This window comes from Monodelphis domestica, chromosome 7 (assembly GCF_027887165.1).
Source record: "Monodelphis domestica isolate mMonDom1 chromosome 7, mMonDom1.pri, whole genome shotgun sequence".
In the NCBI taxonomy this organism is placed as follows: Eukaryota; Metazoa; Chordata; class Mammalia; order Didelphimorphia; family Didelphidae; genus Monodelphis; species Monodelphis domestica.
The window spans coordinates 51,191,390-51,205,421 of record NC_077233.1 but is presented as its reverse complement, the minus strand read 5'-3'; the positions used below and the strand labels follow the sequence as shown (position 1 = coordinate 51,205,421).

The 14,032-nt window shown below is 43.7% G+C and overlaps 2 protein-coding genes across 3 annotated transcripts in view; one reads left to right on the top strand and one right to left on the bottom strand.

The window, feature by feature from the left end:
* OXTR (oxytocin receptor) overlaps positions 1-7,687 on the top strand; it is a 35,984-nt gene extending 28,297 nt beyond the window's left edge. Inside the window, exon 2 of the mRNA XM_016424471.2 lies at positions 3,506-7,687. Within this exon, the coding sequence (XP_016279957.1) occupies positions 3,506-3,753 (248 nt within the window). The 3' untranslated portion in view covers positions 3,754-7,687. The remainder of the gene's footprint in view (positions 1-3,505) is intronic.
* A 3,453-nt stretch (positions 7,688-11,140) lies between these two features.
* The window catches only part of CAV3 (caveolin 3), a 26,826-nt gene continuing 23,934 nt past the window's right edge, over positions 11,141-14,032 (bottom strand). For both annotated transcript variants that reach the window (XM_007500148.3, XM_056804575.1), the window contains one exon: positions 11,141-11,945. In XM_007500148.3, coding sequence (XP_007500210.1) covers positions 11,604-11,945 — 342 coding nt within the window. In that variant the 3' untranslated portion in view covers positions 11,141-11,603. The remainder of the gene's footprint in view (positions 11,946-14,032) is intronic.

The window sequence follows — 14,032 nt, the reverse complement described above, 5'->3', positions numbered from 1 at the left end:
AAGTGACCTCATCTATTATCCTTGCAGCTCTTTGCCTCTTAATTGGAGCATCTTGGAGTCAGAATAACAACTCCTTGAAGGATATTATAAGCACTCAACTATGTCCGAAGATCTTGGTCCTCCTTTTTGTGTTAGCCATAGATTCTGCATCATTATGGAATCTTGGGTACTGGTTGCTCTATGGATTTTTTGTGTGTGTGTTTTTAACCCTTACCTTCTGTCTTGGAATCAATACTATGCATTGGTTCCAAGGCAGAGGAGTGGTAAGGGCTGGCAATGAGGGTCAAGTGACTTGCCCAGGGTCACACAGCTGGGAAGGTCTGAGGTCAGATTTGAACCAAGGACCTCCCATCTCTAGGGCTAGCTCTCAATCCACTGAGCAACCCAGCTGCCCCCCTGGTCGCTCTATGTTGCTGACTTCACTTGGTATCAGACCTTGTCATTTGAATGACCTTTGAGCCTTCTGTCTCTAATGATCATTGGCGGGGAGAATAAAACACCAGGGACAGGACACATTACTCATTCAGGGTTCCCTTTATTTCTCTATTCAACATTCCTTCTGAATTAACTCAATTATCCAATTCACAAAGATTCACTGAATCTCTACTCTGTGTCCAGTCGCTGCTGGTCTACCCAGCACAGACATGGTGTTTGCCCTCAAGAAACTTATACGTTGGTTGTAGAGTCAAGACTGCAGTATATTAGACACAAGAGATGGTCTGGCATTGGATTCAAATCTTGCCCTTGGGACTTATTAATTGGGCATTTCTAGGCAAGTCATTCAATTTCTGAGTAGCCGGCCCCTCTCCCAGACACTGCAGCACGGTTACTGATCTGTGCTGGGAGAGGGAATTCCTCACAAGGGAGGTCCTTATTCAGATAATATCAGGGATAGACGAGGTGGAAAACTCCCCACCAACACCTCCCTCACCAGATCAATAATTCAGACTTGTAGAGGGCCTCTGAGGCCATCTGGTTCAATCCTTTTATTTTTACAGATGAAAGGCTCTCAGGTTCAGGGATAACAAATGATTTTGCCCACAATAATCAAGAGGTAGGATTTTGAATTCATATTCTCCGACTCCAGAACCAGTGAACTGGTTACTCAGCAAGCCTTTATGTTTGTGCCAGGCACTGTATTAAGAGCTGGGGATACAAAGAAAGATAAAAGGCTGTCCGTGCTCTCCAGGAGCTCACTTAATGGGGAAGAAAGCCTGCTCACAACTCTGCGTAAACAACTTCCACTTAAAGGGTAAATTGGGAGATAGTCAACAGAGGGAAGGCGCTAGCCTTGAGGGGATCAGGAAAGACCACTTAGAGAAGACACGGTTTTAAGCTGGGCTTGAAGGAAGTCAGGGAAGCCAGGATTTGAGATGAGCAGGAAGAGAATTCCAGGAATGGAGGACGACAGCTAGAGAAAATGCTGAGTTGAGAGATGGACCTTTTTTGTTTAAGAAACAGCCAGGTGGCAAGGGTCACCGCACGGCAGAATTCATAGGGCTGTGACGTAGAAGAAGACTGGAAAGGGTGATGGTGGGTCGGCCAGGTTATGAAGGGCTTTGAACACCAAGAGGAAGATTTTCTACTGGACGCCGCTGGAGTTTAATCTGAAAGATCTGAACTTTAGGAGATGGAGATGAGGAGAGACACATGGCAGTTAGCAAGTGAAAATGCCTGGAACTGAGTTAGAGTGTCTAGTGTGAGGAACAAACCACACTTCTTGTGTGGTTCAAATGATAATGTTATATACATCTTATTATTAAATGATAATATATATATACACATCCATGCACATATATTCACCTATACATCCATCACTTTGCAAATTTAAAGAATCGTATAATTGCTCGGTTTTATTATCATGCTCTATCAAGGATTATTATTATGAAGCCATCTAAGAGAGTATCTGATTAAAGACTCAGAAGTGTGGCACATGTGCAGAGCCACAGAAGAGTCATGATTCAATGGAAAGAGCACTGAATGAGGTCAAATCTTGCCCCTTCTGTTGACTAGCTGTATAACCTTCATCAAGTCTCTTCCTTCCTCTTTGCCTTACTTTCCTCATTTGTAAAATAAATTGGACTCCATCATTTCTGAGGCGCCTTTGAACATGGGATTTGGAGTTTGGATTTTGGAGGAGAGAGTAAACAGTGAGGAATCAGATAGCCAAGGAAAGTTTCATGAACAAAGTTGGGATTGAGCTGGACCTTGAAGGATAGGTAGGATTCAGAGCGATGGATAAGAGTAGAGAAAGAAACTGTTGAAAAGATGGCAGTGGTGGTGCTGGGGCAGTTGGGTGACTTAGTGGATTGCGAGGTCCTAAGTTCAAATCTGGCCTTGGACACTTCCTAGTTGTGTGACCCTGGGAAAGTCATTTAACCCCCATTGCCTGGCCCTTACCATTCTTCTGTCTTAGCACCAATATCCAGTAGTGATTCTAAGATGGAAGATAAGGGTTAAAAAAAAAATGAAAAGAAAAGATGGCAGCTCTCCAGCTTCCCTCTGCTGTTCTGAACAGTTTCTTTGTTAAAATCTAGTTTCAGACAGAGCCTAATAAGAGCTGGAAACTCTTGGGAAAGGGAAGATTCACCCAGGGAGTTGACTGATGGATGCATTGGACCAATTTAGCATAAATCAACTGAATTTTCATTCAGTGTTCATCTTTTGTTTAACCAAATCTGTGTTGATGCTTTTCCTTTTCTGCCCTTCTTCAAAGAAAGCCCATCTTTTCCCATTTTCTCAGTCCTGTTAGGAGATTCTCTTGCAGAACTGAAATCAGAAGGTTTATGAATAGCTCTCAGGGCATCAGTAGTGGCGGGTCTATATAATGAAGTACATTACTCTGGGGACAAATGGACATTTCCACCTAGGCAGTCTCTCTGTAGGGCCATATTTGATTAAACAGTCATAGTGTGGGGAAGTTTCCACAGGCTCCTTCACCTCTAAACAAATTTGGGAACTCATCTCAGCCTGGGAGAGGCAGCCTTTCTGCTACCATGTTGATTTCCCTAGGTCAAGGCTGGCTTAGGGCTAAATGGTGAAAGGGGATGCTAGGCTCCAGTGTCCATGGCTCCAATAGGGTTCTGGTTCCTTCTGCCAGGGGAAATAAACTAAAAGTAAAACATTTAATAGGCTCATCAGGTAGACCTACTTGTAAAACCTTACTAATAGGATGATAAAATCAGCTCGAAAGCTAGAAGGTACCTAAGAAGCCACCCAGACCAAGTCTTTCATTTAACAAATAAGGAAATTGAGGCCAAAAGCCATTAACTGTGGGACTAAAGCAGTACTAGAGTCTGGGTTGGGTACTAATGGGGGGTACTTTGGGAGAGTAGGAAAGGAAGGTGGTAAGAACAGCTTGAGACTCCCAGAAAGGGAGACGGGAGAGTGCCAGAGCCAACATGGGCACATCACACACTTTTTCTTCCCTCAAGCTGGTCTTGCCAGCTGCCATGTTGACTCGATAGCCTCTTAATGCTTGATCTTACTCTCACCCTTCTTGCAGCCTCTCTGTTCATCATTGCCATGCTCCTGGCAAGCCTTAACAGCTGTTGCAACCCCTGGATCTACATGCTGTTCACAGGCCACCTCTTTCATGACCTGGTGCACCGTTTCTTTTGCTGTTCGGCAAGTTATCTGAAGACCAATCCAGGAGGCGAGACCAGTGCCAGCAAAAAAAGCAACTCCTCCACCTTCGTCCTGAGTCGTAAGAGCTCTAGCCTGAAGAGCTTCACCCAGCCAGCTGGGGAGTGAGGCAGGGCCCAGGCCTATGGTTCTGAGGTCACTGGGTTTAACTTTGTGTTGGTGGTCAATTTCTGACCCACCATGGATGTCTAATATGTGTATAATGTATAAGTGAGCCTTTCTTTTGTACATAGACATAACTCTGGCCCTTACATTGTGCGCACATGGCACCAGAATAGACCTAATAATCCAAGTGGTCATCCCTGTGGGCATTCTGCGCCATTTTTCTATATACTGACCACTCAGTCCTCTAGGCCTTCTGGCAAAATCTCCTGCCCACCCCCCAATGTATCTGTGGCTACTCTATTCCTTACTCCTGATCAGAGGATAGCTTCTATGGCTCTGCATTTATTCTACTCTGTCGATATGGAAGACAGCCTGGGATAGTGGAAAGAGAATTGTCTTCAGCTATCTGTGTACCCTTGGGCAAATCACTTCATTTCTCAGCAGCCAGGGCAACTCCCTGAAACTTCGGGGGAAATGATGACCATCTTTTTAGAATTAAATTGATTAAATAAATGCAAGCGAACTACAGGGAAGCTAGAGCTGCAAATGAATTGCTGAAAGATAGTAACATTCCAGGTTTTATTTGTGGGTGATAATTCCCTTCTAGTAGAAGCAATGTGCAGTGGATAAAGAGCCAGTTTCCAAGGTTAGAAAACCTGGACTCAAATCCTCTTGGTCACCTACTGCTTGTGTGACCTTGAGGAAGTCACTTAAATTCTTAGTGTCCTAAACAATTCTCTAAGACGCTACATTTGCTGAGACGGTGCTGACGTGCACTGGAAGAGGCAATTTCCTAAAGTGGCACTTTCTTAGACCTGTGGAATCACAGGTTTGATCCCTCTCCCTTTCCCAAATTCTTTATTTCACACCTGCTTCTTGGTCTTCCTGTGGAAATCCTCTCTCTGAAATAGTGACCCCATTGGGCCATTCTTAATATAGGTGCCAATGTCAGTCAATAAATGTTTATTAAGTGCCTATATGTGTCAGGCACTATGCTAAGCTCTGGGGATACAAAAGAGTCCTTGCTCTCAAGTTGCTGTCAACACATAGATGGAAGGCTGAAAAGTCTTGCTTTCTTCACCAAAAAAAAATATTAGCCATTTTAAAAAATATATAGAAATGTAGCATTGATGATTTCACCATAGTTTTGCACAAACAAGGATGAGAAATAGACATTTTCAGAACTTTTGTCTTCTGTCTTCCTTGAGTTCAGGACATAGGGATGGCTAGAAATACAGGAAGACCGTGACTCCTGAGAAAGCTTATTTCTCTGCTTCTCAATTTCCTCATCTGGAAAATGAGTTGGGGAGGGAGGGTACGAGCTACATGTTTTTAAGGTCCCTAAATCAATGAGCTGATAATCTTACCCAAAGCTGGCATGCTATCAGGGACAAGGTGAGGATTTAGCCATAAGATGTCTTTATTCCCTTCCTGAGCCTAACTCAGATGTTAAATGCTGGGAAAGAATTCAGAGCTGGTGTTTTGAATCTGGGTCACATGGAATCTTGGGGTACATTTTCCTCCTGTTGAAACCTTTCAAAACTTTCTGGAACATATTTTGAGCCGTTCCACAGGCCCAGCTTCAAGCTATGCCTCTCCTTATTCCTTCCCCAACGTCTCTCCTGCCCAATTTATACAGATACATCTACTCACTGAATAAAAGAATATGTATGTTATCCTGTGGTGTGATCAGGGGTACCAATGTATAAAGAACCAGAATGCACCCAAAACGCATCACCCTAAAGCAGTGATGAACACAACTTGGTCTTCTCTGATGATTCTGATCTGAGTGGCTCCATGCCTTAGGCTCATCGCTCTGAATGTTGGCCATGATCATGCTACAGAAGTATGGAAGTTTTAATTAGTTGATCTAGGGTTATCAAGATGCCAGTTTACATTAGTCACATTATCCTTTTTCTTTTTTGGTTAGGAACTACCAAAGAAGTAGGAGGAGATGTAGGCAGTCACCAGTGATGGGATATAGCATACCCTACATTCCCAAGGCATTTTCCTGGCGGCTTGTTGGAAAGCCGCGTCTATGCCTTCCTGGTCCTACCCATGATCGCTGCCTCCCAGCCCCAACCCCCCCATCCCAGTGCTTAGAGTTCCAAATTTAAGTATTGCTACCACCCAGGAGCCCCTAAGGGTTGGGGGGCTCCCAGAAGGGGACTCGAGGATTTTCCTAAATGTGACGATTTAGATCTTGACCTCACAAAACTTGGCTTGGCAGCTGTGGTTTTTTAAAAAAGCCCTTACCTTCTGCCACATAATCAATACTATGTATACTACTGGTTCCATTGGCTAGGCAATGGGGGTTAAGTGACTTGCTAGTCACACAGTTAGGAAGTATCTTGAGGTCATATTTGAACCCAGGACCTCCCATCTTTAGGTCTGGCTCTCAATCCACTGAGCCATCTAGAAGCTCCCAGCTGTGCAGTTTTGAAAAATGACACAGTTAACCCTTAAATTGAAAGAATGAGATTTTTTTTTCAGCTCCCACATTTTGGATGCTCAACCTCTTGGGTCACCTTGGATTTTATTTCATGCCACCTGTCTTTGTTCTTGGAACTTTCCATTTAGCTCTTGATGTATGTTTTGATTCTGTTTGGGCATTTGCAATAGCTCAGAGAGACTGAAATGGTACTTTGACCCCCCAAGTCAGTGTTTCTCTATTCTGTTCCTTCAATTTTAGGTACCTAGGGACTATAGGCAATATTCCCTAGACATCTGCATAGTCTCCCCATTGGTGAAAATAATGATTATCCTATCTTCCATTCCTGTTTGAGGGGTAGGATTGATTAAATTAATTCTAGCTTCCAACTTCCAGAAAAGACACACAAGGTTCCAGGCTTTCTTCTGGGAGAGATCCCTGGAGGGAAGGAATGCGCATTTCCTTCTTTGAATTTTATCTTATTATCAACACTGAAATGTTAGATATATTTAGGTTTTAAAATCATGGGGCTCAACTTTAATTTTCTGAATAGACTGAAAAATTCCACAAAACTAAATGGAAAATGTGTCAAGAACTGTGTTAGGATATAGATAGTAAAGTGAGATAGTCTTTGCACTAAAGAATCTCTTTTGAAAATGGACCACAATATATGTAGTATAGTTGTAGGGCAGATGGGAGCCTGTGGGTTCTTAGGGTGCAGCATCAGAGTAGATGATAAAGGTTAAGTCCTTAAGGTGTCATGTCAGGTTATATGGCAAAGGCCAAGGGTCTAGAATGCATTGTGGCAGGGCAGATGGTATGGTAAATCTTGGTGGACCCCATAGAACAATAGAAGGTCCAGTAGCAGAGCCCAGTAAGCTGCCATCTTGTCAGAAGGTTTATAGTTAGTGATTTCCTGCTCATCTGAGGAATGTGAGGAACCAAGTTCCTGATCAATGGCAGTTCAGAGTGGGACAGTAGGTCTGAATGTTGGAATGAAATGGGGTTTACTTCCACTGGGGAGAAGAATGTGAGGAATTAGCCCCCAGCATCGATGAAATGGGATAATGGAGCCTAGGTTAGGGAGGTAGGAAGGACTATCCGCCAGCCTATTTCTGATGAACCCTTGGGTAGCCCATTGGATTGGGGGGTAGGATAAAGAAGGCTGGGTTGGGGAAGGTTCTTGTCTTCTTTCAGCATTTGCTTCTGCTAGATGTTAGAGAGTAAAGTACTTAGGGTTAGGGGTAAAACCATGTTAGAAACTTCAGGAAATTACATGTACATGGAGACATTTGGCAGCTCAGATTTTGGAAAATGCTTAGAAATTTGTATTCTCTTGTGATGAAACCTTACTTAATGTTAAGTGTGAGGTCCTTTGTCCTACCAAATGCATACCATGATATTCCTGTGTATTGCCAAAGGCTATTTGTCTGATGATATTTATTCATCTTCTTTTGTAATTTGCTTTACAGATGAGATGCTCAATAAATGTTTTCCTCATGTGTATTTTCTCTCTCTCACTTTTTAATTGCCTCCCCACAAGAGGGATTATTTGTGGCGGCTTTGGTGGGGAGTGTTGAATTTTCTAAATGGCTGCCTCAGCTGTCCAGTTGGTGTTGGCTCTGGCTTTAGTGTCCTTGGACTGGAGCCAAGCTCTCTTCTCTGGTCTGTCAGGGTCACAACACTCCTGAGACACCCTCTGGTTACTTCATGGGCCCAGCATCCCTGTCTTATATTGTGGGACCACACCTGCTGCCGATTACATTCTGATCCTGGGCGTGCAGAATCATCGAATGTTATTTGTGGAAGGGGCCTTACAGATCATCTAGGCCAAGCCCCTCATTTTGAAAAGGCAGAAAACACTGAGACTTGTGGAACTAGATCAAAGCAACATAGCCGTAACAGGTGTTTTGACTTTGTTTAGAGCACTTTTCACAGCACACACAATATCTCTGTCCCCCCAGATTTGGTGCAAGGATCTAATGACATCACAGAACATAGGAACCCGCCTTTAGTTTTCTAGTTTGACTCCCTTGTTTTTAAAAGGGTCAAAGGTAACATAGGGAGATCTATGATATAGTTACTTAACTCTGGGTCCCTGGCAAACTTGACCCATGTTATTAAATCCAAATAGAACTAAATGGATGAATTTTCCAAACTTCAGATCTCCCTATCAGAATTGTCGTGAACCAAAGGCATGAACTAATAAATAGAACACATCTTCCTTGATTCAACAAAGGGCTGCATCACTAAGGAAACATCTGGATGATAGCTTGAAGCTGCGTGTTGTTGGTGTACATGGGGGTGGGAGCATCCTTTGTAGTCTCTGGCAGGTTTCCTTTAAGCATATGCTTGGGAAATCTGGCCCTTCTTGCACAATAATAAACCTTATTAAGTTCTGTCAGGCTCCATGAATTCATCAAGTGGATGTTGGAACTTTCCCCTAACACTTAATAGATAACCGAGGCTGTGAAAAGTAAAGATCTCCCTGCCATGTGGTGTGATGGTCTGGAATCTGTTAACTTCTGTGGGAGCAGAAGGCTTCTCAGGTCCCTCTTGCCTCTGTGATTCCGCTGCTACTTACTACCATGGTATCCTTGGCCAAACAGCTTTTTATCTCTGGGTCTGTTTCCTTATCTATAATATGGGTGACCACTAAGATCCTTCCTATCTCCAAAAGCTATGAGCCAGAATCTAATGAGTTAGTGTTGGAGTCTGGACTGGAACGAGCACCAAGATCCCTCAACTCTTGGCTTGCCACGTGCTCCGACACACTCTACAAATATGAGAAGGATCCATGATCCTGTAGGTACAGAGGAGATAGGTAGGTACAGGGATTCTCAGGGCCTGTGTGGTCACTGCTTTATAGACAAGGCCTTTGGAGCCAATGGCCCAAGGCACACGAGGGCCCCAGGTAGTGTCAGAGGCAGGATCCAGGTCCAGGTTTCTGTGGCTCCCATTCTGTCACTCTGTCCTCTAGACCATGTGCTTTTAAAATGGCGGCTTATGTTCAATGTCCATGTAAGTTGCTGCCACACACCCTTATCCTGGGATTCTAGCTGGAGGAACCATCACCAATGGGCCAACCTCTTCATTTGTGATGATGAAACTGAGGCTCAGAGAGGTGATAACTTCCCATGATTATTTAAGTTTAAGGCTTCTTGTCCAGTATCCTTCCCATTCCCTTAGAGTGAAAAGGACACAGCTGGGAAGAGTGTGAGTAAGACCAGGAATGCTGTGTTGGGCTGTATCATAAAGAGCTGACCCAAGGGGCCTTTGAACTCAGGACCTTCCCTCCATCTGAAAACCTTTTGAGGTAGCCATATCTGATTGACCTGAAAAAGGCATGGGTATCTGGGGCTTTGTTAAGAGTGGTAGAGCTGAGGGCAGCAAGATGGCTGAGTGGATAAAACTAGTCCTAGAGACAGGAGGTCCTCGGTTCTAATCTGGCCTCAGACTCTACCTGTATGACCCTAGGCAAGCAAGTCACAACCATTCTTTTGTCTTAGAACCAATACTCAATATTGATTCTAGGACTTAAGGTAAGGGTTTAAAAAGAGGGGCCTCTGGGAGACTTGGTACCCTGCTCTGGGAAAACATGTCTAGAGGAGTTTTGTGTCCAAGGTTGATGCCACATTTAGGAAAAGACAGTGATAAACTAGAATTTATGAGTAACCAAAATGGTAAGGGACCTCATGTCCATCTCAAAGGGAATGGCTGAGGAGACTGAGGATGTTTATTCTGAGGAAAAGAAAGCCTCAAGAGGGAACAATGGAAGTAATCTGGTTCAGTGGAGAGGGTACTGGATTTGGACTCAGAGGACCTTGGTTCAGATCCCACCTCTGTCACTCACTGCCTGTGTGTACTTGAGATAGTCACTTACCTTTTCTCCATCTCAGTTTCTTTGGGGTTCAAACAAAGTGGTTGGGCTAAATGGTGTGTCTGAGGTCCCTTCTATCTCTAGATCTCTGACTCAGTGACACCTTTAAGGTTCAGTTCAGCTCAAAATCGTAGATCTTATTATCATTAATTATTGTACTTGAAAGGTTATCACATGGAAGAAGGATTAGGCTTGTTCTGACCGGCCCCAAAAGAATTTGGAGTAGTGGGTGGGGATTATCAGGAAGCAAGTGGATGCTTAATGCCTTTCACTAAAGGGATTCCAAAAAAGCTGGGTGACCCCTTGCCAGGGGCATCATGGAGGGGACTCCTTTTTCTCTTCCAGTTGGACTGGATGGCTATTGCTGTCCCTTCCAACTCTGAGAATCTGTCAATGATCCTATGAACATTACTTCCCTCACGTTAGGATGGGCAGGATGAACAAGGGAAGGAAACAAAGAAGGGAAAAAATCTTCCAAGGAACTTGACAGATGGCACACTGGTGGAATAAGTGATGACCAGGGAAAAAAGAAATCCCAGGATGTAAATTTGAGGAAAGAAGTCTGCATTGGTCTAGTAGAACTAATGAGATTCCATCAACCTTTCCACCTCTGATTCCTGGGATGACTTAATACCCTTTAGAAGTGATCCCAAAGCACTATAAGTTTATTTACATGCTTTCAGAGTTGGGAAGGACTTCATTAGGCATTCAGTCTTTATTAAAAGACCCCAGTAAAGGGAACCTCATTATTACCAAGGCAGTCTTTTCCCATTTTGGATAGCCCTAAGCATTTGGAAGTTTTTCCTTACACTAATCTTAAATTTGTTTCTTTGCAACTTCTATCCATTGGTAATACTTTTTTTATGGGGCCAAACAGAACAAGCTGAATTTTTTTTTTTTGGAGGAAGCATGGCAGACTTTCAGATATTGGAAGTTATTATATCTCCTTTACAATCTTCTTTTTTTTAGGTCAAATATTCTGAGTTCCTCTAAGAATGCGCTCGGGGAAACCAAACCCACCTTTTGGGAGGACACTTTGCTCTAACCTTTTGGACAGAAACACAATGAATGACTCCCCCCCGTAGCCAAAACCCTTTATTGGATTCCAATCTGCCCATCATAATTGCATATTGTCACTAAAATACAGGGTTCCCAGGGTTTCCAGAAACAATGACCCCAGGTGGGAATTGAGAGGTTGGTTTCATGCCATTACAGTGAAGATTTAAGATTACAGTACAAGTGAGTGTCAAGACTCATACAGTAGCTGCCCTCTGAGCAAATGACCATCATCCTGGCTGGGGGCCCCCGGCGTGGGGGACAGGGACAGAATGAGGACCAGTGTGCCCAAATGTCTTTGTCATTTCTCCTTTCTCTACACATTCTTTTCTCAGAAAGAGCAACAAGTCTCTAAAACATAAAATACATAGAAATCCCCATGGAGCGTCATTGTGGAACTAGCTGTGACTTTATATCCCCTCCTCCCTCCCACCTCATCCCACCAAACTCCCAGGTCTCATCTTTCCCTTCCTCCCACAACTTTATCTAGTTCTCCTTTCTGAAGACCAGTTTGATGCTGCTGCACATCTGGCCCATGGCATTAAAGACAGGATGGCAGAAGGTGTGTATGAAGAGGGAAAAGACGCGGCTGATGCACTGCATCTCAATCAGGCAGCTCTTGATGCAGGGTACCACGGTCCAGATGTGGAAGAAGGAGATTAAGGCGAAGATGCAGCCCCAGAAGAGGGCCAGCGGGCAGCCCAGCAGGGTGCTGATCAAACGGTAGCACCAGTACTTGCTGACTGTGTAGGTAGTATAGCTGACCTTCCAGACTCCATCAAAGCTGTACGTGCCATCCGGCTCGGCTATCACATCTTCAAAGTCCACCTGAGACCCAGGCCAGAGTAAGGGAAGAAAAGAGGGCTTGTCAAAACACAAAGTTGGGGACCAGAAAAACAGCCACGTTCACCTGCAAAACTGATGCCCAGAGGCATAAACAGAACCAGGAGAACAAGATCAATGGAGAAAACGACAGCAAAATGATGACAATGGAATGCTGTGAAATTATAATGACCAGGCTTGGCTCCATAGAAGTGGTGGGGGAACACATCTCTGTTCCTTTATAGGTAGAAGACTATTATGGGTTTAGGAAACTGCATAGAATGCCAGACTTTTGAGATACACTTGTCTCACGGAATTTTTCCCCTCCTTTTTAGCCTTATAATTATATTATGGTATAGTTCTACATAATCATATTATAATCTAATAGAATAATAATAATAATAATTCTTTTTATTCTTATTTTTATGTGGGTCTTTAATTTTTTATTTTTTTTGTAATTTAGAATACTTTTCCATGGTTATATAATTCATGTTCTTTCCCTCCCCTCCTCCCACCCCCCTCCAGTAGCCAGTGAACAATTCCACTGGGTTTTACATGTGTCATTGATGAAGATCTATTTCCATGTTATTAATATTTGCATTAGAGTGATCGTTTAGAGTCTGCATTCCCAATCATATCTATGAGATGACTCTTAAGGAAGAGGAAACATTGGAAAATGTAGAAGACGTAAAAAAGCATGACAATAAATTTATTTTAAAAAAAAGCAACCATAGAGGTTTAAAAAACTGGAAGGGACTTTAGCAATCACTTAGTATGAAATTTTCAAACTGACTTATCAGAGAACTGAATGTATATAATGTAAAATACAAGGGCAGATTGGTAAATGTTTAACAACCAGCTTTCTGGGGGGAAAGAAAGGTACCCACAACACACTTTTAAGTTTAATCTGCATTATTAACATATTCTCTATCATTTTCTTAAGTCTAGACAATAGATAAAACACTTAACAGGTCCCTGATTTGAACTGTCCAGTGATTTCCAAGCTGTAAATTTAACTATCAACTGGAGCACAGATGAGTTGGCTCTAACACGGCTCTGCTCATGATGGGGACTAGGATTTAGTTTTGAAATTCAACGATTCTCTCAAGCTCTGGATTCTATTCTTGGAGAAGAGTTGAGAAAAGTCGTCTGCCTCCATTCCATGCAGAGCCGGGAGAGAATGACAGGTTGGGGACGTCCTATGTACTGGATCATTCCTGTTTTCTTTTTTCTCCTTTGTTACAAGGGGGGGGGGGGAGGATCAGCTCAGCAAGGAGGAGACGAGATGAATATATCCAGAAACAAAAGTAATGTAACAGTAAGAGGAAAAAGGGCTTTCAATGGAGTGATTCTAGGCTCAGAGTCTCCTTTCAGCCTGGCTTCTACCTGCCTTCCTCTGGCTCCTCCGGCTTCTCCGCAGATCAGGACTCTGCTGTCACATGCAATGAAAAATCAACCGAGTTTGGGAGTCCTGACAAGGGACCTCAAGCCAGCTGCCTCTGAAGCCAGAGACTCCAGCCTTTTGTGCCTTTGCAGGCGTGCGCGCGCTCGCGTGTGTGTGCGTGTGTGTGTGTGTGAGAGAGAGAGAGAGAGAGAGAGAGAGAGAGAGAGAGAGAGAGAGAGAGAGAGAGAAGGAGAGAGGGAGAGAGGAGAGAATGAGAGAGAGAGAGAGAGAGAAAGAGGGAGACAGAAAGAGAGAGAGACAGAGAGACAGAGAGAGAGACAGAGAGAGAGACAGAGAGACAGAGAGAGAGACAGAGAGAGACAGAGAGACAGAGAGACAGAGAGAGAGACAGAGAGGGAGAGAGGGAGAGAGAGGGAAAGAGAGAGAGAGAGGAAGAGAGAGAAAGAGAGAGACAGAGATAGAGAGAGGAGAGAGAGAGACAGAGACAGAGAGAGAGAAAGAGAGAGAGAGAGAGAGGAAGAGAGAGACAGAGAGACAGAGACAGAGACAGAGACAGAGATGGGAAACAGAACAGGGAGGCAGGACCACTTGGTGTTCAGGTCCCTTTTTCCTCAGGTTCTGCATTTATTTCCGTTCTTCTGCTTCTCCCCAACATGCCCAATGCTGGCTCCTTTATCTGCTGAGAATC